Source organism: Neomonachus schauinslandi, chromosome 12, assembly GCF_002201575.2.
Source record: "Neomonachus schauinslandi chromosome 12, ASM220157v2, whole genome shotgun sequence".
In the NCBI taxonomy this organism is placed as follows: Eukaryota; Metazoa; Chordata; class Mammalia; order Carnivora; family Phocidae; genus Neomonachus; species Neomonachus schauinslandi.
The window spans coordinates 33,777,628-33,804,397 of NC_058414.1; the positions used below are offsets into that span (position 1 = coordinate 33,777,628).

General features: G+C 38.4%; 1 protein-coding gene across 2 annotated transcripts in view; it reads left to right on the forward strand.

Annotated features, from left to right (window-relative positions):
• The window catches only part of CDK14 (cyclin dependent kinase 14), a 546,170-nt gene that overhangs the window by 169,492 nt on the left and 349,908 nt on the right, over positions 1-26,770 (forward strand). For both annotated transcript variants that reach the window (XM_021689620.1, XM_021689621.1), the window contains one exon: positions 9,639-9,718. In XM_021689620.1, coding sequence (XP_021545295.1) covers positions 9,639-9,718 — 80 coding nt within the window. The remainder of the gene's footprint in view (positions 1-9,638; positions 9,719-26,770) is intronic.

Genomic DNA, 26,770 nt, shown 5'->3' on the forward strand with positions numbered 1-26,770 from the left:
CTTGAGAGGTCCACATAGTCATAGAAGACAGATTCTCTGAACCAGATCCAGGGGAAGTGGTGTGACCGACCTTCTTTCTGCATGCCCTTCTCATTCCCTCTCCCCAACAGAACATTTTAGGACAGATTATCACGCAGATGATTTCTGAGTAGTTAGAAAACAAAATAGTGATCTAAGAGTTCATAAATATTATCCCTAGACAACCTTAATTCCTTTTTCTGATCAGATTGTTAAGCTAGTAGACCAGTAGAACCCTGTAGATACTGTATATTTGTTTGTTTTTCAGATGGGTAACGGTTCCTGTTTTTGTTCTGATAGGTAAGAGAGTGATAGGCAGTTGAGTGCTATGCTGTTGCTGGTGGTGGGTTTACAACAGGCTGATTAAGGATCCCTAAGAGTAGCAGGGTTTCTTGTACCTCCTTTACATGATAAGAGGTTGACTCATTTGTTCACCACTGAGCCCTAATTATGTGTCAGATGCAAATTTTCTAGTACGGTCCAGTGGTAGAGGTAGATGGTCAGTGTCATGGTCTGAGAAGGAGGGGCCACGGAAACAAAGGACTAGATTGGAGAGGTTGAAAGTGAAAAGAAGAGGGAGGAGAGAGAAAAAGAAAGAAAGGACATTTAATGAAGCCAGGTCCCCAGAAAGCTGGTTGGGGTAGGGGTCAAGAGTGTGGTGTCAAAGGGCACTGTCTTGGACTTCTTCCTGTTCAGTGTTTTCATTCCTACCTCAGATTAGGACACAGAGAAGGGTGGGTAGCCAATGCCCATCAAAAACAGGATTGGAATTTGGAACATACATGAGGGGCATGAGCAGTTGGTTGCTGCTGACAAGTTGGAATTTTATTAGGGATAAATCAAACTCCTGAAGTTGTGTTTAAAAAGTGAATTATTAGGCATAGGGCAAGTTAGAAATGGTGCGATTTCAGGGCCCCTAAAGAAAACTCAGGGGTTTTTGTTGTTGGTAAGATTAGTTTGAGTTTACAGTATTTTGTGACTATCACAGTTTAAAACATGCTTAGGCCAAAGTAGTACAAGTTCGGTTTCTGGAATGGGGCAGGGTACTATCCCAGTCCACTCAATGCTTTTCAGACCACATCTGGTAGTATGTCCACCCTGGCAACCACATTTCAAAAGGGGCTAATCAGCTGGGACTTCTCAAAAGCTTGCAACTAAGACTGAGGGCTAGTTAACTATTTCAAATAGTTACTACTATTACTTTTGGATGTTTGTTGTAGAAAAGGAGACTTGGATGTGTTCCAGACCAGACAAAGGAAGAGAGGCAATGAGAAGTTGATGTAAGAACCTAAAGGCTTAACAGACTGGTTCTCAACACCCCAGGGTGTTTTAAAAAATACAAATGCTTAGGACCCCACCCTACCGCCAATTAAATCAGGAGTGCGGCCAGGCTAAGATATGTTTTAAAGCTGCCCAGTTGATTCTACTGTGCAGCCAGCACCTTAATCTTCCATGCATCTGCAGAGGCTGGCCCCAGCCCCCTCCATGCCTTGTCTAATGCTCAGGGGCAGCCACAACAGCAGCCCCTGTCCCACCTGCTTCCAAGAGACCGTCAGGATGGAATCTCTTCTGCTCATCACTGTTTACCACGGGCACCACCCAAGGGATAAACTCCCGGATCATCTGCTGTCTCTCTGACCTCGCCCCCATACTTCTCATTATATCTTTTACACTGTCCCTTCCTGTCCTTCAGGATCTTCCTGTGTTTTCTAGATCTAGAACATCATCCTCTGATCAACAAATATAATCTCTACCTCTCTCTGAATTTTTTTCTTAACTTCTGCTTTAACAGAAAACTGGCTCTCCTCTTGAGGTTATTACTTCTCTTGAAGTCCTCCAAATGACTCACAGGTTTTTATGTCTAGCCTAGATTTTTGTACTGAGATCCAGATCCACAAATACCAGTGTTTACTATGTGTCTCCACTGGGGATGCTCCCAGACTAAGATCCTCCGAAACAGGACTCTACAACTCTGTCTGAATCTCCTCTTCTTTAGTTTCCCTCGATTCAGTTAAGTGGTACCTGCATCCACCCAACACTGAAGTCAGAACATTTGGAATCATCTTTTACAACATTCCCTGTGCCCAATCCAATTTATCCTGACAGGTTGTTGATTGTGTCTTCAGAATGTCCTTTTCCTTTTTCCCATTCCTCTTACCAAACACTGTTTTTGTGCGGCTGCCATCTTTCCCTGGGACCACTGCAACAGTTTCCTGCCCTCCCTTCCTATTCCCACTGGTGTGCTCCTTCAGGCCATTCTCTACCATAGTGGGTGAGCTGCAGACACATAATTTAATCATAGCATTTTCTTTCTTTAGACCCCCAGTGTTTTTCTTTCCTTTCCTTTCCTTTTTGTTTCTTTTTCTTTCCTTTCCTTTCATTTTCTTTCGTTTCATTTCCTTTCGTTTCCTTTCCTTTTCTTTTTGTTTCTTTTCCTTTCCTTTCTTTTCCTTTCGTTTTGTTTCGTTTTGTTTCCTTTCCTTTCCTTTCCTCTTTCCTTTCCTCTTTCCTTTCTTTTCCTTTCCTTTCCTCTTTCCTTTCCTTTCTCCTTTCCTTTCCTTTCCTTTTTGTTTCTTTTCCTTTCCTTTCCTTTCATTTTCTTTCATTTCTTTTCCTTTCTCCTTTCCTTTCCTTTCTTCTCTCCTTTCCTTTCCTTTCCTCTTTCCTTTCCTTTCCTCTTTCCTTTCCTCTCCTTTCCTTTCCTCTCCTTTCCTTTCCTCTTTCCTTTCCTTTCCTCTTTCCTTTCCTTTCCTCTTTCCTTTCCCCTTTCCTTTCCTTTCCTTCCTTTCCCCTTTCCCTTTCCCTTCCCCTTCCCCTCCCCCTTCCCCTTCCCCTTTCCCTCTTAAGGACCTCCATGATCTGGTTCTTCCATTTCTCTTTCCAGGTGCCTTCCTAACTCTCCATCCCCCCCACCCCCAACAGCAAGAAACTCCAGTCATTCTTTCCTTCTTATATTTTTGTTTAACACATTGTGTTCTCTGCCTCTGAGATTTTGTACAGTTGTTCCATCTACCTGGTTGTTCCAATCGCTTAATCTATGGGTTCCTTCCCTTTTTTGCCTTGAAATTTATTTGTTGAAGAGACAAGCTTCATTTTTCCTATAGAATTTCCTATATTCTAGATTTTCTCATTGTATCCCATTAGTATCATTTAACTTGTTACCTTATCTCCTTAATTAAGTAGTTAGAGTGAGACTTGGTCAGATTTGGGTTGGGTTTATTCCATAGGAGGGGATGCCTGCTTCCGTCAGGAGGTGCATAATATCTGATAGCCTCATTTTGTGATTTTAGCAACCATTAATAATCCATTAAGTGATTATGGTTAAGAATGGTGTTATTCAGATTCTGTCATTCCTTCTTCATTTGTTATATGCAGTACATCTATAAAGAGAAACTTCCATATATCAACGATCTCGTTAGAGTGAAGGACAGTGTATATGAAAGCATATGAAGAAGGAAGGTAAATGCTTGATATATTCTTTTCAACTATTTTGAAACTAATGATATGGTTTTGTAGTACCCTCCAAATATGACTCCTGAGTTGGTTTTGTTTTGTTGCATTATAAACTTATTGAATTAAATATGTTTGATAGCTTTCAATCACAGATATTAGTTTAGTGATGCTTAAATTTTTCCATCTTGGATGAGTGAGAACCTGTTTTTTCTCTTTGATACTTTATGCCTGTCTCCTTGGTGAGACCTAAGTGCAAGGATCATGTCTCTGTTGTTTGTCCTTTATGCCAAGCACAGAATCACTCTCTCTCAATTTTTTGATTTAGGGGCAGGATATTAAAACTTAATTATGGGACAGACTGTCTTATGAAAGAGCATTTAGTTAGTCTTTGTGGATTCAGAACTTGAATCAGAGAGTGGAAGTTACAGGAAGCAAATTTTGGCTCAACATAAGAACCAAAAAACTTGGGGTGGTTTAGGGGAGTTGAGTTCCATCAAGTCTTTTGAGGGGCTGCTTTGTTCCAGGGAGTGAGAGGACAAGGATAAAAAACCAAATCAGTGAGGATCTTTTTGCTTGGAGCCTGAATGGTCATTGAGGTCACTTCTGCTTGCAAGGTAGTGACTCTCAAATCCTTTGTTGACAGATTTTATTTTTGGAAAGGTGCAGAGTTGGTTGGTTTAAAATTGTTGAAATGTAATTATTGTTTTCTTCCATGAACAATATATGTCACTCTAAATTTGGTTCAAAGTATCATGAGTTTGTACATTGTATGAAACATTGGCAATGATGAATTATGCGTTAGTAGCAATCATTTCTTTTATAAAAGGTTATAATTATCCATTGAACAGACTTCTCATTGCATTAAATTCTCAGACTTTTTGCATTGTTAGTCACATTCTAATAAATAGCCATTATACTATTCTCTTTTTAATCTTTGGATTTTATTAGTCGTCTTCTCTCTGTATTGATAAAGATTAGCATGAAGTGTGATTACTGGCAACTTACTTTGAAATTCTAATTTATTTTTCCAGAATAAAATATAGTAAATAGCACTTTCAGGATATTGCAGAATTGCAAAGATTTCTCATTTACACCTGAATAAAAATTGAATTTGGACGGAGATAGCAAGACCAAGTGTTTAGTTAAGCTTTAAATTTTTGAAGTATGTATGTAATACAGTAAGTCAGCAATTTAGCCAGTGTCTTAAGAGGTAATTAATAAAAGAAGCACTATTAATAGTACCTTTAAAATATTTTAATGACTTTTCTGAAAATTTAAAAATTCAGCCCAATATATCGTCCTTGATATACTCTAGTTTGCCATTGTCGCTTCCTCAGTAGTATCTACATTTCCTTCTATTGCTTCTAGACAAACACAGTAAGGAAGCAAGCATTGGATCTGTCTGCACTTGGTATTATTTCCTAGCAGTTTCTCTTGAGACAAAGTCATAATGGAAGAGAGGCAGAATATATTAAATTTTCCAGAGTATATTAAATTTCTTTTAGGTATATTGCCTTAATTTCCTTTGTAACCTCTAGATATAATTTCTTCTAGGTGTTAGCACATAGACACTGTTTTCAAAGATGACTTAGATAATATTTGTAATTTTGTTTTATTGTACTAAATTATCCTATTAATTTGAAGTAACTAATGGAACAGAAAACCCTTTGGGCTTTCCTTGGAGAATTTTTGCTCATAAGGAAATTCTTTCTGTGCATCATCTTTTGAACCTGGAAATTTTACCCTAAAAGGGGCATTTTCCTTTGTAGGTTTCACAGATGTTGAATGAACAAATGCATGAAAAAATGAACAGGCTGTGTTCCTTGTTCAAAACTCCTAGATCTTCTTGTTTTTCTCTCGGAAGAGAACTTTATTTTTTACAAACTTAGGGCATACAGAACTGCGGACAGAGTTTCTGAAGTTCATAGAGATTTGGATTTGTGGTTAGAACCAGTTTGAAAGCTGGATCCACTTGAACATGGCTCTGCCAGGACACCCAGTATCCCCATGTCTCTGTGTGTGGAAAGCTCTGTGCTTGGGCATTCCCCTGGCTCTTCCTCATCCTGCCTTTGACAGCTCTTCTGTGTGACCAACGGACTGAAGGATGATTCATCCCTGGGTCTGAAGTCAGCTTGGCCAAGTGAGATGTTGAAAAATTAGAGAACAGTAAAGAATCTCTGAAATTAAAACAGCTCTTTAAATAGCTTAGGACAACTGGGTAAAACCTGGCAATACCTCCAATAGAATGTTCTGTAGTATTATTAACACAATTAAAAGTTTTTTTTTACTATGTTAATCACCTGAATTAATGTCTTCATTGCCAATCAAGCCTTGATTGCCTTCTATTCATTAGCTTTTGATTTAATTAATGAGACTTGTTAAAGAGGAATCTTCAGTGTTTTCCTGTAAACAGCTCTCATTTATTGATTCAATTGGAATTTTGTAATTATTCTAAGGAACTTAAATCAATGTTTGAAGTGTATGTTTTGGATCTTCAATAAAATCGTTTAAACTACACAAGGTAGTTATTAGATATAATAACTTCTTTTCTATGTTATCTCCTTTTCTGTGTGATTCTGTGTCATTTTTATAGAATAACAGATATGTTCTTTTGATGTCTTTAACAAAATGACATTTCGTTAGAGTTAGTAACTTGGAATTTCAAGTATTTCAGTCTGTGCTAAAGTTTATAAAAACATATGCATCAAAGGTAGAACATTAGAAAATTGGTAATGTTATTTTTTCCCAAAGGTATTTTTTCCAAAAGTGGAGCAAGTGACTTAGCATTTTTTTCCCAGGGCTTTAGAACTGAGGGTTCCAGTAGTTGGTGAGTGTCTAGACATGTAGAGAAAAACTAATTAAGAAAAGAGAAAGTCACAATGACTCTAAGGTTAAAGAGCAATTTGATAATCAATATGATTCCTAAGGGGAGACCACTAAAGCAGTTGAAGAAGAGGGAGATACTGATTAGTGGTCTAGACACAGATAATTAAAGGATAGTGGGGGTTTTGAAACATGGCTGTTGGGTGCAAAAGGGTTAATTAACAAAGCATTCTATAAACTCTAAAACTTTAAGGAAATGAAAACTTGCCATATCCACATGTGTCAAAATCAAAGAGGTTACACATTTAATTTGAAAAAGGACAATAAATACTTAAGCCAAACATGAAAGAAGATACTGAAAACTTTATTAAATTTGAGATTTCTGAAACTTTTGAAAGCAGCAATTATTATACTTTAATCTTTTTTTTTTAAAGATTTTATTTATTTATTAGAGAGAGGGAACATGCGCAAGCGAGAGCGCGAGCAGGGGGAGTGGGGGAGGGAGAAGCAGGCTTCCCGTGGAGCAGGGAGCCCGATGTGGGGCTCGACCCCAGGACCCTGGGATCATGACCTGAGCTGAGGGCAGATGCTCAACCGACTGAGCCACCCAGGTGCCCCTAAACTTTATTCTTGAGTTATCTTTCAGGTATAAGAAAGGAATTATCAGTATATTAACATTATTAATTCAATAAATGTTTTTGAGAGCCTGCTCTATACCAAGCAGTTTTAGGCACTGGGCACATAACAGTTAACAAAACAGAAAGAGTTCCTTCACTCCCAGAGCTAATAGTCTAGCATAAATTTTAAGGAAATTTTTAGTGTTATGTAATATAATACATAAAACTCAATGTTTCTAGCTGTTATGAGTATCATAACTATAAGAAACTAATGCTTGGAGTTTCAATTCGTGGAGAATGATGCTTCAGAATCAGAATTCCCTCAATCTACTTAAAGGTGTTCTACCTCTAGTGGCATTTAAAGAGTAAGTGTTGGCTTAGTTGAAGGTTTCTCTCCTTTTAATATATTATAGGGTAATGAATTATGCTTCATGGTCTGAGAGTGTTTTAAGTGTATGACCTTTAAAAACACGAATTCCCTATATTCTAGAATTCAGTTCATGGTGCATATAAGTTAATGATCTCAAGGGAAGTAGAAAAGCTTTGTGGGAAGCAGGTTGTGTGTATTTTTTTATGGGTGAGGGGAAAATATCTGTAAATGTGGGGAAAGTTCCAAGCAGTTCCTGGAAGCAGTTACTGCCTCCTCTGGGGAGCCAGTGATGAGCTCAACTGGGCTGAGAAAAATCTGTGCAGATGTTAGCACTGACTGCATCCCAGCCTCAAGCCCCGCCAGAGACCACCCCCCACCCTTAGTCATAAAGGACAAAGTGAGAGCACAAGGTACAGTCTCCAGTGGAACTCCATGTGCATATCAATTTTTTGCCTGCACCTGGGTACCTAGAGCACAGTCAGGAGTGGAAAAATCAAGGTAATGTACTGAGGAGCGAAAGGATGCAGAACAGAAAAGCAGTTGGCCTGTCATCCCAGCTGAAAGACAAGGAAAAATACCTCCTAACCTTGAGAAGGGGGCACATTGTGGGGCTTTATAATCAGAGGGCCTTATCCCATTAGGGTAACCAACAAAGTACTTCCACAGTTAGCGCAATGAGGAATGCCACTGGGATGGTTGGGCTGTGCTGAATTCCTTGGACTTTCAAGTTTTGTGTCTGTGGCAGTTTTTTGAGCAAAACCAGACCAATTGGATGCAGTTCTTAAAAAAGAGACATTCTCATTCTTTGTTTCAGACTCAGGCACTGGATTCTCTGGACCACATGAGTTCTTGTTTGCTGGTTCCATAAGCTCTGAAGATTTGTGGTTGTAATTTTTATCTATCAGATTGGCAGTCAGTGGTTGATAACATAGTAGAGGTGAAGGGGCTAACAGGAGCTTACATTTGTTCTGTAGGAAGTGTAGGTTGGTACAACCTCCATGTAGGATAATTTCCCACTATTCATCAGAATTAGAATTTAGATATGCACATACATTTCAAACTTGAAATGCCACTTTTAGGAATTTATCTTACAGATATTTTTTTTACCTGAATGAAGCTACATGTCCAAGAATATTTATCGCCATCATTGTTGTAGTAGCCAAAAATTGGGAACATGCTAAACGACCATCTGTAGAAGACTGGGATTAAATGAAGTATATTACACGTATACAAAGGAGTACCCTGTGGTCTTTCAAAAGCAATAGAAAGTTTTCTCTATGAATTTATGAGGAAGTCACCAAATTTATTAAGGTAAAATACACAGTGTGCTCTGTCTAGCATACTACCATATATGTGTGTGTGTAAGTATATACGAACAATGGTAACCCGTGACCTCACAGGATGGGAGCTGGGTGGCTGAAGGAGCATAGCAGAGAGACCTACTTTTCATCAAATGCCTTCTTGTACCTTTTACATTTGTAATGTGTGCTTGTTTTATCTATTCTTATTAACAAAGGATACTGCTGGGCCTAGTAAAGGTAAAGGAGAGCGTTCGCCTAGAAGACCAATGTAGATTGTCATGTTTTTGTTAACAGAATTGACTAGATAAAAAAGTTATCTGCCTAGTGCAATCTGACTTTTAATTAGAGCCGATACACATTTAGAATACGTCTGGAAGAACCATCTGCTTTGGATAGGTCCTGTGTAATCTTATAATAGTAAAGCATTCATAACTTTTATTTTGATGATATACTGACGTATCATAAGACACATTCAGACCAAATATAATTTTAGAAGGCTCTAGTAAAAAAAAATAACGAGAAAGGGAGGAATGAGTGATATTGAGAGAGAGAAAGAAGAGGGAAGAGAGGAGAGAGGAGAGAAGTCTGAGTATCGAGTTTCTGACCTTGGGGATTGAATGACCTCAGCTTAAGACTGAAGATGAAGACATTTCAGCCAAGGACATGAGGAGCTATTGGAAAAACTAAGGGAAAGAGTTATTTTGATTTCGTGATTTCTAATTAGTCTGAGAATGATTGATCAAGCGTGGTGATTTTGTTAAGCACTAGTTTCATTCTGGAAGGAACATAGAGGGAATCATAGAAAACTATGATTAGTTAAATCTTGGGACGAGGCGAGTGTGAATATTTAAAATGTGAATATTTAAATGTGAATATTTATAATGATGATATAAAATTCCCAACCTTGCTGAAATTAATCTTGTTGTGGTGGCATAATTGAGTCACTGACATTTTCAGTGCAAAAATGCATAAAATATAAACTGTAAGAAAATTAGAGCCGTAACGGGAACATATTCTCACGGATTTACTTCTCATCTTTTCTTCCGTTTCTGCCAGAGTAAATGGGAAGCTGGTAGCCCTGAAGGTGATCAGGCTGCAAGAAGAAGAAGGTACACCTTTTACAGCTATCAGGGAAGGTAGGCATTTTCTCGTTATCTTTGCTTTTGTGTTTGCATGATGCCTGTAGCTGTTTAAATATTACTCACCTCTCATATGCAGAGTTTGTAAATTATATGGTTATATCTCATTGGAAAGTGTAAACTGAAATTTAAAAATCAGCATCTCTTGCAATCATATCGAGTCATGTTAAATAAAATAAGACAATCCTGCTGTATACTCAGGTGTGGGGGAAAAAACCTGATGTGTATTGATGGTGAGACTAAAGCTGACTGAGGAATTTTATATGCTTGGTTTTGTTTGTAGGATTTCTAAGGTACACATTAATCTAGCATTACTTTATATTCATGACTTTTAAGAAAAGTCCTTACACATACTGGGCTCATGCTATCTTGTAGTCATTTGTATTTCTTCTTTCTTGATTTCTTTGTTCCTGTCCTTTACTATTTTTTCCATTGGTCTTTCTTATTGACATTTAGATACTCTTTATATATTAGCATCATTTATCTTGTAATATTTTCTTTGGTCATTTTTCTAAAAATTTCTCTTATAACATAGTTTGTTACATACATGTTTTTAATTTTTATAAAATAAAATTGCTTTATATTTTATTTCTGCATAGTTTCTCTACTCCAAGAGAATAAAATATCTTTTTATTAGTGGGAACTTTTCAGTTCAGTTTCACAACTTTTAGTATTAATAGCTTTCCCTCCACTACATTTAAAAATTTTAGTGCCAATATAGTTAACAAAGTGTTATATTAGTTTCAGGTGTACAGCAATATAGTGATTCAGCAGTTTTGTACATTACTCAGTGCTCATCATGATAAGTGTATTCTTAATCCCCTTCACCTATTTCAGCCATCCCCCCACCCACCTCCCCTCAGGTAACGATCAGTTTGTTCTCTATAGTTAAGAGTGTTTCTTGGGTTGTTTTTTTTGTTTGTTTGTTTGTTTGTTTGTTCCCCTTAAATTCCACATACAGGTGAAATCATATGGTATCTGTCTTTCTCCGACTGACTTATTTCACTTAGCATGATACTCCCTCCACTACATTTTTAAAAGTACAAATTATCTTGACATAAGACTTCAGCTTATTTTTTGCACTGAAGGAACTATAGCTGGCCCACCACAAGATAACTGTGAGTGATTTACTGCAATAATATCATTAAGGTATTGAGGAATTAAATGTAGTCTGTCCCTGGTCTGACTTGTTTCTCACAACCATCATTATGATTTACATTTGTTTTTGAGAGGCCTCCTTTCGGTATTCACTTTCTCACCTCTCATTCTCCTTTTCGTACCACTTCCGTTTGGTTTCCATCATTCCTACTTAGCTGAAAATGTTGTTGTGAAGGCATCTTTATGAAATATTTGTTACATAAAGAGGGTGCTCCCGTCTGATGGGATTGGAAACCACTGGTTGAGATAGAGCAGTGGTTCTCATCGAGCTCTGGAGGGAGGCAAGGTGGAGTGCTCTTGAATTTGATTTGGTAGACCCTGAGTGCTAGGGTGTAGGAAAGGGACAAAGAGAGGCTGGGCCAAGAGAGAAGCAGGAGGAAATGAAACTGGGCAGCAGGCACACTCCCTAATGTGTGGGGTATACACTGCAGTTTACCAACCTGCCCTTGCTGTTCGTGCTAGTCTCGGTTCAAGGTTCAGAGCAAGTTTATAATGGTATTAGAGGATCCAGTTGTGACAGTTGGACTCATCAGTGCGAAGTTCAAGGGGAGAAACAAAGAGAGCCAAATTGAAGTGGTTGTTGATCTGTTCATACTGCCTAGGTATGAGGCAAGGCCGTTGGGCACAAGGTAGGCCTGAAATAAACTTGGGAACGGACCCTGGGAGGCAGTTGTGTCAGAGAATGCAGGCCTCTGTGGGTTAGGGAGCCTCTGAAGACTTTTGAACTGAGTGTATTAGGAAGATAAATCTGATATTAGGTATGATATAGATTAGATGAGGAGGAACCTGGAAGCTGATAAATCATGCATTCAAAGTCGTGCAGATTTGAAATTACGAGGACCTGGATTAATTAGAAAGCAGTGACAAAAAATGATTTGTAGAGAAAGAAATGCCAGAACAAGGTGAATTACTGGTTAGAGATTATTTGAGAGGGAAACATAAATGGTTTTGAGTTTGAATGAGTAAAAACATGGTGCCAGAGAGAGAAATAATTTGTGTTGCTTTTAACACTTTGCAGTTTGAAAGGGCGGTTATCTACTGTAAGCTTCACTTGAGCCCTTTGAAGGGATTTTGTATAGAGTTTATACTGTTTGTAGAATCTGTGATACGAGTATGGAATTGAGGCCTGGAGAGGTTAGTTGACTTGTCCAAGGTGTTGGATCTTGTACCTAGGCTTTCTTAGTTAGTACTCTGTGGAGTAGTAGATTTGAGTTTTGGACTTTCTGAGTTCATGATACGTCTATACGAAAATGTCTTTTTGGCGATGTGGGAGTAGATCTCATGAGAGTTTAGCATAAACAGTATATATTTAGCATGGTCCTTAACAAGCTGAATGAGTGTAAGATTTTTGTGGGAGAGGACTTTGAGCAAAAAACAGGGAGTTAAAATTGGAAGGGAGTGTAGTGAGGTGGAAAGCCCTGTGGATATTAGAGTCTAGAAGTCTGGGCTTCATTCTGGCTCCGTTTTTCATCACCTACCAGACAACATGAGGCAAGTCACCTATATTACTTTGCTAGGGCCCCTGTAGCAAAGTACCATAGGACAAGTGGCTTAAATAACAGAAATTTACTGTGTCATAGTTCTGGAGGCCAGAGGTCCAAGGTCAGGGTGTCGGGGTCCTGCTTCAGAGGGCCATGAAGGCAGGATCTGTTTCAAGCCTTGGCTTGTGGATGGCCATCTTTTCCCTGTGTGTTCAAATCATCTTCCCGCTACCTGTGTCCAATTTCCTTTTCTTGTAAGGACACCAGTCATATTGGATTAGGGCCCACTCTAATGATCTCAGTTTAGCTTAATTACCTGTGAAAACCCCCTGTCTTCAAGTAGGGTCACATGCTGAGGTGCTGGGGTTAGGACTTCAACATGTGAATTTTGGGGGACACAATTCAGTCTCTAACACCACCTCATGGCTCTAGGCCTCTGTAACCCTGGTTGTGGAACATGGGAGTTGGTTTGTGCCATCTCTCAGGAACCATCTCCCTCTATGTTATGGTTTTGATTTCCCACGGGATCTTCAAACTCAGAGTTTTGGATACCCTGGAGAGCAGGGAAGGCTCCAAGAATTGTTGAGGCCTGGAGGAACAGATCACAAAATGACATTGTATTTTCCATTGAATAAAGTATTTTGAGGTTTCCTAATACAATCTGACTTCTCGGTGATTTTTAATGGAGATAAGTGACCCGACAGTAAGAAGAGGAATTAAACTTTGGGTCAGTTTTGGTTATTTACTCCTCTCTTGCCTTCTTATTCCCTCCTCTCATAGTCTTATTTTTCTCATTTTTCTGCTCTGTATGTGTGAAAGCAAAAGCTAGCACAATTGCTCCCTTTTGCTGTGAATAATGATTCATGCAAAGTAACTCCTCTGTGTATCTGGTGGTAGAGTTTGAAATATTTAGAATGGGGGTGGGTGATGTTTGGGATATGTTCATTTTTGCATTTTTACATTTTTGCATCTTTACATTGATGAGGGTGTAGCATGGCTTGCTCAATTGAGACGAAGCACTTTAATTTGAGTTTGCCTCTTTTCTGCTGTTTTGGTCAATTTCCTCATTCACAAAATATCAACAGCAGGAGGATTTCAAAGGAGGAAAACAGAAAAGTAGTTTTCAAGTGGCAGCTTGCCACTTAGAAGCTTACCTGGGAATTTAGATTTTAACACATAATTTTCGCTTAAAGTAGAACTACTTGTCAGCAACTCTAATCTTACCTGGATTTATGTCCAGAGATGGATTTTGAATTTTATCTCAGAGCTAGAGTGCTTACTGGCTTAATTCGGGTTCAGGTGCTTTGAGACTCATTCTATTTTTTTTTTTAAAGATTTTTATTTATTTATTTGAGAGAGAGAGAGAGAGAGCACATGAGAGGGGGGAGGGTCAGAGGGAGAAGCAGACTCCCTGCCGAGCAGGGAGCCCGATGCGGGACTCGATCCCGGGACTCCAGGATCATGACCTGAGCTGAAGGCAGCCGCTTAACCGACTGAGCCACCCAGGCGCCCCTGAGACTCATTCTATTTTTGATGGCAGCTTAGAGAAATTAAGCAGTAGTGCTATGGGCTAGCTATTCTATTTTTTATTCTCATATGATATCTTCATAGATTCTGATGGTAAGGATAGAGTCAGGAGATACTGGCATGGTTTCAAAATGAGTAGATAAAGTTTCTTAGGATATCCCATCTTTTTTTTTTTTTTTAAGATTTTATTTATTTATTTGTTAGAGAGAGACAGAGAACATAAGTGGGGGGAGGAGCAGAGGGAGAAGGACAAGTAGACTCTGCACTGAGCACCGATCCCAACACGGGGCTCGATCTCACAACCCTGAGATCATGACCTGAGCCAAAATCAAGAGTAGGACACTCAACCCGACTGAGTCACCCGGGTGCCTCAGGCTATCCCATCTTTATAAACAACTTCAAGATGTCTGATGTCTGTATTCTTGCTCTGTGATACTATATTCTAGATATTCAACAGTTTGTTTGTTTGTTTGTTTTTGGCTAAGATTTGCCCAGAGAAAGAATAGAAGGGAACCAGTTATCATCTTTTGTGAATTTTTGAATACCTAATAGTTTTCTTAGGCAAGAGTTAAGAGAAATCTAGATACTGTAAAAGAGAACAGTTTTCTTTTAAAGATTTTATTTGTCAGAGAGAGAGAGAGCACGCACAAGCAAGGGGAATGGCAGGCAGAGGGAGAAGCAGGCTCCCTGCTGAGCAAGGAACCCAATGTGGGGCTCGATCCCAGGACCCTGGGATCGTGACCTGAGCTGAAGGCAGACCCTTAACCAACTGAGCCACCCAGGCATCCCTCACCCTTCCACATGCAGATCTTTACTGAATCTCCCTATTTTCATTTCAGTTTATGCAGCTAGTTTAGAGGGACTAAAAGATATTGAAGTACTTAGGGCATAAAATGATGAGGCTCTGTGAAACAGTGGGGGGAAAGAGGAGATGAATGTGTTTGGGAAGGACTTAAGAGGGATAGCTGGTAGGGCTTGGTGTTTGACTAGACATAGAGCTTGATAGAAATGGGATATTCAGAGTATTCCAGGATTTTTGGCATTCAAGAATAGTTAGATAGTGAAGCCAATAATAAGAAAGGCACTACAGGGTAGGGGAGTTTATAGGAAGGGAAAGAGAGTAAGTTCAATTCTGATCATGTTAAGTTTGAGATCTGGCCTTCAGGTGGTAATTGTTTATGCAGTGGTGCAATTTAGATAACCCATCAGTTGTACCTAAATTGGGGACCTTACCCCACATTCCAAGTACATGATCTCATTTAGTCTTTCAACATTGTGAGAAAGGTTGATGTTATCTTCATTTTAGTAATTAAGAAGCTGAGATCTAAAGAGATTTTTGTCCAAAGTCATACAAATAAGTGGCAAATTTGGGTCTTCTACCCAGTACCCAGGCCAATGCCTGACGCCTGATGGTCACTCAGTACATGTTGAGTGAGTGAGTAACAGAATAAGTGAGTGAAGAAACCCCAAATCCTTTAGTGTTATTCTACTATATCGCATCACTGTTGAGACAGAAACCTCTATGATCAAAATTGTATATGGATTCTTTTCAGGCTACTAAGCAGAGAGGTGAAGTTGGGAAATCGCCCTAGAGCAGTCGGAAAATGTTGAGTCTTTTTTTTTTTTTTTTTTATTCTTATGTTAATCCCCATACATTACATCATTAGTTTTAGATGAAGTGTTCCATGATTCATTGTTTGTGCATAACACCCAGTGCTCCATGCAGAACGTGCCCTCCTCAGTACCCACCACCAGGCTAACCCATGGAAAATGTTGAGTCTTGGTGAAGACTATGGCACTAGCTACATGAGCATAAGTGAGTCACTTAACATATTTAATCTTCAGTTTTTTCATCTTTGTTATGAAGGGGTTTGAACTATATGATCTTAAAGCTTTATGATTAAAATAATAGTATCAGCATGAATCATTACCTGGATAAAGGATCCTTAATTGTATCATCAGTGTGCTTCATACACACATGCTGTAATGTGATGCACATTTATTGTGTTTAAAATATTTCTTTTAAACCCTCTAATAATAATCCTTTATGTCTGTCACTGAAAAAATTAACATGAATTGCTTCAGAGCATTTGACAATTGACAGACAAGTTTTTCTTTAAATGGAAGATAAAAAATCCATGAGTCTAGACTTTGATTTTAAGTAAGCTTATGTAGATTGCCAAAATTGTTATTCTTTGTAAGAATGAATAATTTGATGGACGTCTGCCAATTGATATCAACAAAAAATTTGCGAGCTGTTAGATCATGTGACTTTGAAAACTGAAAATCATATGTTTTCCTTTGCATGTCTTTAATTTTAAAGGATGAGGTTTTTTAATAAAGTAACTTATTTTTTGTCCCCTTTAAGTTTGTAAAAAATTTTATATTATATTTTCTATTTTATTTGGAAATAGAGATTTCCAATTATATTTGGAAATATAAATGTAAATATTTTATTGGAACTATAAATTGAACTATGATACCTTTATGTTTAAAATATTTTTAGGGTTGTGCAACTAGTTCTAATCTGAAGGTGTTTATAATTGGCTAAAAATCTCCAAGGACTTTTTCAGTATCTACTATATGCTTATGTTTTAAAAATGCTATCTCATTTAATTCCTCCCAATATTCCTGTGTTATGTAGAGGTATGAATATCTCTGTATTATGAGGTGGTGATTGAGGCCTGGAAATAATAAATTGTCTTGTATCACACAATTTACTAGTAAACAGCTAAGTTAGGATTTTAACTGAGGTCTTTTAACTAAAGTGTTTGTTTCAAAGATGGTAATTTCTTCTCTTCAGAATTTCTAATCTAAAAAAGTTATGGGAGTCCATAATCTACATATAAACTGCTTGTCTTGACATTATTATCATTGCTACTACAAGTTGCTGTATAAAAATTCCATCCAGGCACCTCTGTTACTTCTCAATATTTGAAGTTGTATTGTTGATCTATGTATGATCTATTGATAGAAATAGTCAAAGGATGACAAACAATGCACAGTAATTAATTCATGACCAATGTCTTGACGACTGACAGAATTTAGTGTCATTTATCTTCAAGCTCTAGATTAAGGTAAATTCTTTAATGTAAGGGAATAGTCAAGGACAATAGTAAACAAGGAGACTCTAATATTCATTAAAAAAATATATATGTCATGTATATTGGAAAGGAACTTGACAGTCTTAGAGGAGACGGATGAGCAAAAACATATTGAAGGAATAATTGCTGAAAACTTACTGAAATTGTTGAAAAATCGAATTAATCTATTAATTCAAGAAGATAAATAACCCCCATTAGGAGAAACATAAAGAGACCAAAACTTAACACCTGTCATAGACTAAGTTTGTCTCTGAAAGACAGAGACAAAGAGAAAATCTTGAAAGCAATAGGAGTAAAGCAACTCGTTACATTTAGGAGGAGAAAAAAAAAAGTATGTTTAAGATCTAACCTGTTATCTAAACCATAGGTGGCAAGAGACAATTGATATATTCAAAATGCTTAAAAACAAAACAAAACAACCTGTAAACCAAAAATTCCACATGTAACAAAAAATATCCTTCAGAAATGAAAGTTAAAGACATTTTTAAATCAGCCACAAATTAGGAGAAAATATTCTCAAATAAAAGATTTTTTTAAATTTTATTTTATTATGTTATGTTAATCACCATACATTACATCATTAGTTTTTGATGTAGTGTTCCATGATTCATTGTTTGCATATAACACCCAATGCTCCATTCAATACGTGCCCTCTTTAATACCCATCACCAGGCTAACCCATCCCCCCATCCCCCGCCCCTCTAGAACCCTCAGTCAACCAAAATATCTAAATTATATTAAAAAGGTCCCAAACTCAACAATTAGAAGACCTCCCCCCCAATTTTTAAATGGGAAAGCAATTTGAGTATATATTTCACCAAGAAGACATATCAGTAGCTAATATAAGCCCATGAAGTGATGCTTGAAGTTGTTAGTCATGAACTAAATGAAAATTAACACCATAGTGAGATGTGACTGTATACCCAATACAATGACTATAATCAAAAAGACCAACAGTACCAGGTGTTGAAAAAGGATGTGGAGTAACTGGAACCTTCATACTTTGCTGGTGGAAATGTCAAGTGGTACAGCCACTTTGGAAAACCTTTAGCAGTTGTTAAAAGTTGAAAATGCAGTTACCATACAAACCAGCATTTCCACTCCTGAGTATCATATCATCTCCCCAGGAGAAAGGAAAACATACTTCTATGCAAAGACACAGACGTGAATGTTCCTAACATTACCATGCTGAATAGCCAAAATCAGGAAACAATCTAAATGTCTATCAGCTGTTGAATTGATAAACAAAATGTTGCATATCCATACAGCAATAAAAAGAAGCTAACTACTAATAACATGCTTCAACATGTTTGGACCTCGAACACATTATGCTTGGTTATATAAGCCTGGTTGTATATACATAAAATTTCCAGAAGGAGCCGATCTATGAAAACAGAAAACAGAGACCCATGGTTGCCTGGGGCTGGAGCTGGCAGCAAGGATTGGCTGTAAACTGTCACCCACCCTGGTGACATGAAATTGTTCCTGTGCTAGGTTGTTTTTATGATTTGACAAATCTGAGTTGTAATGGCTGTAGAACTCTGTAGATTTACTTAAAGTCATTAAATTTTATACTTACAGTGGGTATATTTTATGGTTTATAAATTATACCTCAAATAAATTTTCTCCTAATTTTATTAAAATATATATAGGCTTAGCTAAAAATATACACTTAGCTAAAAATATGTTAACACTAGTGATCATTATTAATAATAAATTATTACATTGCAAAACCTAGAAAATCTGTCTCTTTTTTCCAGTTTCTCTAAACTTGTATTATTTTCATTATCAGAAATAAAACTTGTTGACTATAAAAACTGACACCTCCTATTCTCAAAGATCTTAAAATTTACTAGTGGAGAAAGATAAACATGTTGGCAGTTGAATTTGTAGGACTACAGCTACAAAAGTCTCTTGGGGGCCAGAGTGAGTGGGAGCCTGTTGGTAAGTCAAAGAGCCTTGAAACTCATGAGAGAAGTGGGGACACCTGAGCAGTGTTGGCGGGTCACATTTCACCTCAGACCTTGAAAAACAAAGCATCATTCCAGCCCCTTGTCAGAAGCTGTCTTCTAGTTCGCAGTATTGACATCAGCTTATATTATAGCCCTCATACTTCCAGGAAGCCAGAGAACACAGAGTAGCAGAAGTGTGCTGAATTGACCTGCCCTAACCACTTGGAAGAAGGAAAAGAGACACCCTATGAGGTTGCAGTGAAGAACCTTTTGAAGTTGTGTGTCACTGCTGTCAGGTTTTGACAAACAACTTTAATCACAACATGCTATTTGTTCAGTGAGATAAGATAACCCAGTATGAACAAAGTATCCCTGTATAATTTACGGAGCCAAGATATTGATTGCAAATGACAACTGGCGGGTTGAACTTTTATGACTCCACAGTGGAGAAGCTGCCGGAGAAGCTCCATCTTGGAGGAAGGAATGTCCTTTGCCCTCTCTCAAGCCTGAGTTCTCCCAGCCCATCCGCAACTCTGCTTTGACCATCTTTTTTATTTTAATTTTTTAAAAGATTTATTTATTTGGTGGGGGAGGGCAGCAGGAGAGGGGGAGAGAAATCCAAGCAGTCTCTGCACTGAGCCAGACGCAAGGCTCGATCTCACGACCCTGAGATCAGGACCTGAGCCCAAACCAAAAGTCTGGTGCTCAACCGACTGTACCACCACCCAGGCGCCCCATGCTTTGACCATCTTTCAAGACCTTGTTAAAGTGCTCTCTCTTTCTGAAACCTTTGCTGGCTTTCATAGAAATAATCTTTTTCTTTTTGGGCTGCTTTGCCTTGCTTGTTTTGTTGTTGTTATTTTTGCTTATACACTTACCTCTTAGCATTTATTTATAGCACTTACATTATACTTTATGATATGGTCAGGTTTTTTTTTTTTAAATATTTCCTTTTTATTTTTATTTATTTTTAATTTTTTTATGAACATATAATGTATTATTTGTTTCAGAGGTACAGGTCTGTGATTCATCAGTCTTACACAATTCACAGCACTGACCATAGGTACTATGGTCAGTTGTTTTTAATTGTAAACTATATATATGGCCTTTAAATCCTGAGGGTTGTGATGTGAAGCAAGCACTGGCTAGTCAGATTCTAGATTTTTCCCTTTTGTCCCCAAAATGGAACTAACCAGACTCCAGTTAGAATTTTAATGAATTTAAGCAGTAATGAAAAGTGCCATGGTAGTTTGTGAATTAAAAGGAAAAGAGCTCTGTGTGGTGGTAGAAGAGATGGGGTTTGGGCTGAGCTTAAATGATGTTGTGTAATTTGTTCAGGCTGCTATAACAAAATACCAGAGCCTGGGTAGCTCATCAACAGCAGAAATCTATTGCTCACAGTTCTGGAGGCTGGAAGCCCCAGATCAGGGTGCTGGGATGGTTGGGGTACTCTGGTCTCCAACTTACCTTTTATTCTCACATGGCAGGAGAGAGCTCTGTGGGGGTCTTTTTTAAAAAGAACATTAAGTACCTCCCAAAGGCCCCACCTCCTAACACAGTCACCTTTTGGGTTTAGGATTACAACATAGGAATTTTGAAGGGAGAGCACAAACCATCAGACCATAGCAGATAGGTAGGATTCATATACGGAGAAATGAACAGAGAAAGGCCTGCCTGCTAAGGTAGCTGACTCAGGTAGGAAATACCACTTCCTTCCCCTCTCAACCCCATCACCAGTTTGACTGGCATAGAGGAGTTTAAATCTCCTGACAGTGGGGTGGGTGGGTTGTCCCTAAATGTTTTCTGATGAAAACTCTAGCTGTTCTTTTGTTCACTATTATTCTACTAAAAAGGTAATCTGGGTGGATGTTCTCTGCAAAGTCTTAGTTTCTAGGACTTCTGTTTTTTATTTTTTTATTTTATTTTATTTATTTTTTACCTGCTTTCTTTTTTTTTCTAAATGAGGAATTTTATTTATTTATTTTTATTATTATGTTACGTTAATCACCATACATTACATCATTAGTTTTTGATGTAGTGTTCCACGATTCAGTGTTTGCGTATAACACCCAGTGCTCCATGCAGTACATGCCCGCTTTAATACCCATCACCAGGCTAACCCATCCCCCCACCTCCCTCCCCTCTAGAACCATCAGTTTGTTTCTCAGAGTCCATAGTCTCTCATGGTTCATCTCCCCCTCCGATTTCCCCCCCTTCATTCTTCCCTTCCTGCTATTTTCTTCTTCTTTTTTTTTTTTTTTAACATATAATGTATTATTTGCTTCAGAGGTACAGGTCTGTGATTCATCAGTCTTACACAATTCACAGCGCTCACCATAGCACATACCCTCCCCAATGTCTATCACCCAGCCACACCATCCCTCCCACCCCCTACCACTCCAGCAACCCTCAGTTTGTTTCCTGAGATTAAGAATTCCTCATATCAGTGAGGTCATATGATACATGTCTTTCTCTGATTGACTTATTTCGCTCACCATAATACCCTCCAGTTCCATCCATGTCATTGCAAATGGCAAGATTTCATTCCTTTTGATGGCTGCATAATATTCCACTGTGTGTGTGTGTGTGTGTGTGTGTGTGTGTGTGTGTGTGTATACACACCACATCTTCTTTATCCATTCATCTGTCGATGGACATCTTGGCTCTTTCCATAGTTTGGCTATTGTGGCCATTGCTGCTATAAACATTGGGGTGCATGTACCCCTTCAGATCCCTACATTTGTCTCTGGGGTAAATACCCAGTAGAGCAATTGCTGGATCGTATGGTAGCTCTATTTTCAACCTTTTGGGGAACCTCCATACTGTTTTCCAGAGTGGCTGCACCAGCTTGCATTCCCACCAACAGTGTAGGAGGGTTCCCCTTTCTCCGCATCCTCGCCAACATCTGTCATTTCCTGACTTGTTAATTTTAGCCATTCTGACTGGTGTGAGATGGTATCTCATTGAGGTTTTGATTTGGATTTCCCTGATGCCCAGTGATGTTGAGCATTTTTTCATGTGTCTGTTGGCCATTTGGATGTCTTCTTTGGAAAAATGGTTGAAAGACCTAAATGTGAGACAGGAGTCCATCAAAATCCTAAAGGAGAACACAGGCAGCAACCTCTTCGACCTCAGCCACAGCAACTTCTTCCTAGAAACATCGCCAAAGGCAAGGGAAGCAAGGGCAAAAATGAACTATTGGGATTTCATCAAGATAAAAAGCTTTTGCACAGCAAAAGAAACAGTCCACAAAACCAAAAGACAACCGACAGAATGGGAGAAGATATTTCAAATCACGTATCAGATAAAGGGCTAGTATCCAAAATCTATAAAGAACTTATTAAACTCAACACCCAAAGAACAAATGATCCGATCAAGAAATGGGCAGAAGACATGGACTTCTGTTTTTTAAAATTGTTTTTTGTTACTGTCAAATGGGTTGCTATAGCATGAGTTCTTTTGTTGATGCTGGATCATTAATATCTGGGGTAGTTGGTGAGCAAAAATCCTAGAGACCCAGGATCCATAAGGGAATATCATGAAGTCTGGGAAAGTAGAGATAGAACAAGAACTGAAAAGGAAGAATGCGTCTAGTCGAGGGGATTAGTAAGGAGCCAAGAACAATTTGAGTGTCTTAAGCAAGGGTGAGTTTGAGGAGGACAGCACCGTTTACAGAATCAGGAAGCAGGAAGTGGCAGCAACTTTAGGGTCACAGCGATTGAATAGGTGTTATTTACATATGTGGAAGTTGAGGTGATAGCCATTTATCTCAGTAAAAATTCCTGAATGGTTGGTAGGATTGTCGAGCTGAGAAGAACGTTGGTGATTATGTAATCTGGTTCCTTCATTTCACAAAAGAACACACTGAGTCCCAGAGAGTCCAATAGATTGTTCGAACTACCAAAATCAGGAGAGTTCAGGCCCGGAGTGAGAGTCATGTGAGTCATTACTGTGGAAAAAGGTGGTCAGAGATCTTGGCAGTGAATTACATCTTCAAAATGCAGTTCTCACCACAGATTATATCTGATCTTGGTGTAACGTGCCAAAAAGCGACGTCATTTAGGTTTCTCTGTATTTCTCATTTTCTTCTGACATTTTGGAATGTGGTGGAACTCTTCAAAAGACCATCAAATAATTCCTGTTTTAATTTTTAAAAAGCAAATTAATAGCATGTGTGGAGAAGCATACCATATAGTTTATTGTGGGAAAAGTTTAGAAGTAGAAAGCTACAGGAAATTTTAGTGGAGGACATTTATATTTTTTGGACACATGCCATCTCAGTCAAGTCCCTGAATATACTCATAAGAATTGAATTGATAATAGCACTTTTTAAAAGCCCTAACAATTTGAACAGGGCCCAAGAAAAAGAATTAAGGGAAATAATAAGCAAGAACTTGGCAGTGGTTCTGTCTTCGTGAGCTGATACTTCTTCCTTCTGTCCTAAAGTTTAGGGCTAATGTGGGCAGGAACCAGCAGCAGGGGTCAGTTTTAGTGATGCCAATTTGGTTTCACAGAAGTACTTATGATCATAAAATTTTCTTGATTAAGACTAGGATTAATTTTTCTGTAGGGGCTTTTTGTGGGGGGGGGGTCAGCATTTTAAGGCAATTTCCATGATGAGCAGCAGATTGATTGGGTTTAAGATGATTGAGATAATATTTTGTTAAAGATCTGAATGCATATTAGTCATTTAATGAATAGTTGTCTGTGACTTTGCTTTCTAAATGCCTTTAATTATTCTATAAAGATTGTAAGTCTTATGGGAAGCAGGTAAACACTTCTACTCTCTTGGGGACTTCCAGGGTTGGTCTGGATATGGAGTAGGTCTTTCCTTCTGCCCCTTTTATGTTAGTATGTTTGGAATGATTAATGGTGGTAAAGGGAACCAGTAACTCCTACCACCTACCCATTCTAACTGACAGATTGTAAACCTGATGGACTGATTACCAGATGGATTGAAACCCAGGTCCATCTGACTCTACAGCACAGCTCTTAATACTAGGATGTGCTACTTCTCAGAGGCAGGATTACAGTGGTTAAGACTTTACCCTTAAGTGATTTGCTACTTCATGGCCCAGAGCCTCAGACAGATTTCCTTTCTTAGTTCTCTCTAGCAGAATCATGAACTACACTTAGAAAACAATTGAAACTTACTGGCAGGGATTCACCCATAACCAATTAAATTTTGGGAACATAGGTTAATCAAATACTATAGACATCCTGCTATTTCATAAAGTGATTAATATAGCAGAACTTATTGATACTGCACATGGTGGAGTAGTTAGTGCAAAAGAAAATATTTTTGAAGTGTTGCTCTATCAGGGGAGCTAAATCAAACTGAAAACAGGAAAACATGAAAGTATAGCTGTTTATCACACAGTTTTGTTTTTGCATAATTGGACGTTTTCAGAATAGGGAGACTTCTGGTAGCTTAGCTCCCATTTGAAAAACTATACTTCTAGATATTTCTTATACTTCCAGATGGTTTTTACCTAAGTAGTAGATTCTTAAAAATACTGAGCCAACAAGCCTATGCTATTATAATTTCCGATTTACCTAAACCATTAAAAATAAAGTCACAAAACTAGAGTAAACTTGGTTTGTTAGGGATATTTTCCCTCAACTGTAAATTTTATGCACAAGATGGAAAAAATTGCTGGTATTAAATCTGCAGTATTGAAGAGGAAGTCCTGCCTTCTTAAAGTAAAACCTTCATCAATCTAAAAGGTTTTAAGTAAAACAAAATCTTAAAATGCACAAAGAGCAAATGGGCCAGTCTTTTGTGTGTATATATATTATTTGTTACCCAGACTTTTCATGTGCTGCCATATTATTATGCATATTGCTATACTTGGAGCAAAAACAGGACCAGAGAAATATATGGGCATATTATTTCAATGATTTGATAAACCTGGGTATTGCTTTTGGGCGTCATAAAGCATCTAGGCAAATCCTTAAGTACAGTGATATATTACTTTGGTCTGTGCATGGAGTTGTTAGCGGAAACTTTTATGTGTCATTGGAGGGCAGTATACGGTCTTTTGTATTTCAGAGATGAAGTATAATGCAAATGGAAATTTGAAATGACGGTCAAGAGCTGAGATTTTCAAACCCCATGCACCGTTCTTATGAGGAATCTTTAGTTTTCTTTGTTTACAAGAAAGTAACTGAAGTGATTTGTTATGCATTATATGACCTAGGGGGTATCTAGCAAGCTTTTTTTAATGTTAATATTTTCAGGATACAGTTCTTTCCACACACATGCACATAAATATATACATTGATACATCTCTGCAAATTAAAAGCTTATTTTAGATAACTCATGTTTAATAAGTGCAGTTCATGTTTTTTATTTCCCTGATGAGTGTGATTTTTTTTAAATTTCATAGAAATAAACATGTAGGAAACTGTCTTCTTTTTAGTTGCTGTGGGCCCCCTGAGTTCATGTAATCACTCTAAGTAATTTGTATCCTTTAGAGAAGAGAGAGAGAAAACATTTCTTTAAGGTTTTATATGGTCATTTATAATGCATATAATAATGTAGAAAACCAGTCTTTTGAGAGCTTCCAGCTTTTTGAGGAAGTCTTCCCTCACTAGGAAGAGGGGGACTTCTCATGTTGAATATTTGCTCTTTCTCTCGAGAGGAATGAAATTCCCCCCTTTGAGATATTTTGATAAAAGAATAATTTGATCCGAAGTCACATGAAGTTTAGAAAGCCGGCGTGTTAATTCAAAGATAGAAGTCAGTTATTCTTTTATAGGCTTTTTCAAATTAAAAACTTGAATGTTTTCCCTTAAAGGTTATCAGTGACCTTTACCTAACAAAAACTCATGACCTTTTCAAATTTTTGATCATCCTTTTTTTTTTTTATTTTGAAGATTTTATTTATTTATTTGACAGAGAGAGAGACAGCAAGAGAGGGAACACAAGCAGGGGGAGCGGGAGAGGGAGAAGAAGACTCCCCCCCGAGCAGGGAGCCCAATGCAGGGCTCGATCCCAGGACCCTGGGATCAAGACCTGAGCCGAAGGCAGACGCTTAACCAACTGAGCCACCCAGGTGCCCCAAATCTTTGGTCATCCTTAACGCCATTTTGTCATTTGACACAAAATTTGCTGCTACCACTGAAGAGCTGTATGACCCTTGCAGTATTTAAGTAGGCATCCTGTGTTGTATTTTTATTTGTTAAATTTGACATCTTGAAGTCCCCTCTCTTTTCTCTGGAGGCTTTCTCCTTTTTCCGCGTCATGTGGGCAGCCTGCATACCCGTGGACCTGACTCTCCTCACTTCCTCATGGAAGTTCATCTGCTCTTATGGTACCAGGTGTCACCTCCCTGTGCTGGTTTCCCAGCCCACATCTGCAGCCTTGACTGCGGCAGCCCCCAAATTCAAACAGCCCGAGGTGACCCTTACTGAATGTGCTGCTACTGCCTCCAGCTCACCGTGACCAAACCAAACTCTGTCCGGAATGCTGCGGACCAGGGATCTCGCTGCATTCCGAGTCAGCCTTGTTTCCACTGGTGGAAAGAAGTCTGCCGGGTGCTGGTGTGTCTGACTCCCCTCTCTCCATACGTAATCTGTACACTTGCCATCACAGTGGCCACGAATTTCATCCTCTTCGTTGTTCTTTTTACCCAGATGTAAAGTAGTGAAGGTCCTGAAATAATTTCCTTTTTGGACCCCTCTGATTCGCGTTTCCTCCTTTCAGTGTTCCCTGCCTTCTGCTGTTGGATTAGTCCTCTTTCAGCACAGTCTGGGGTCGGATCCCTGGAAACAGACTCAGAGGCAGAGTCGCATGCAGGTGTATTGGGGCGCGCACTTCAGGAG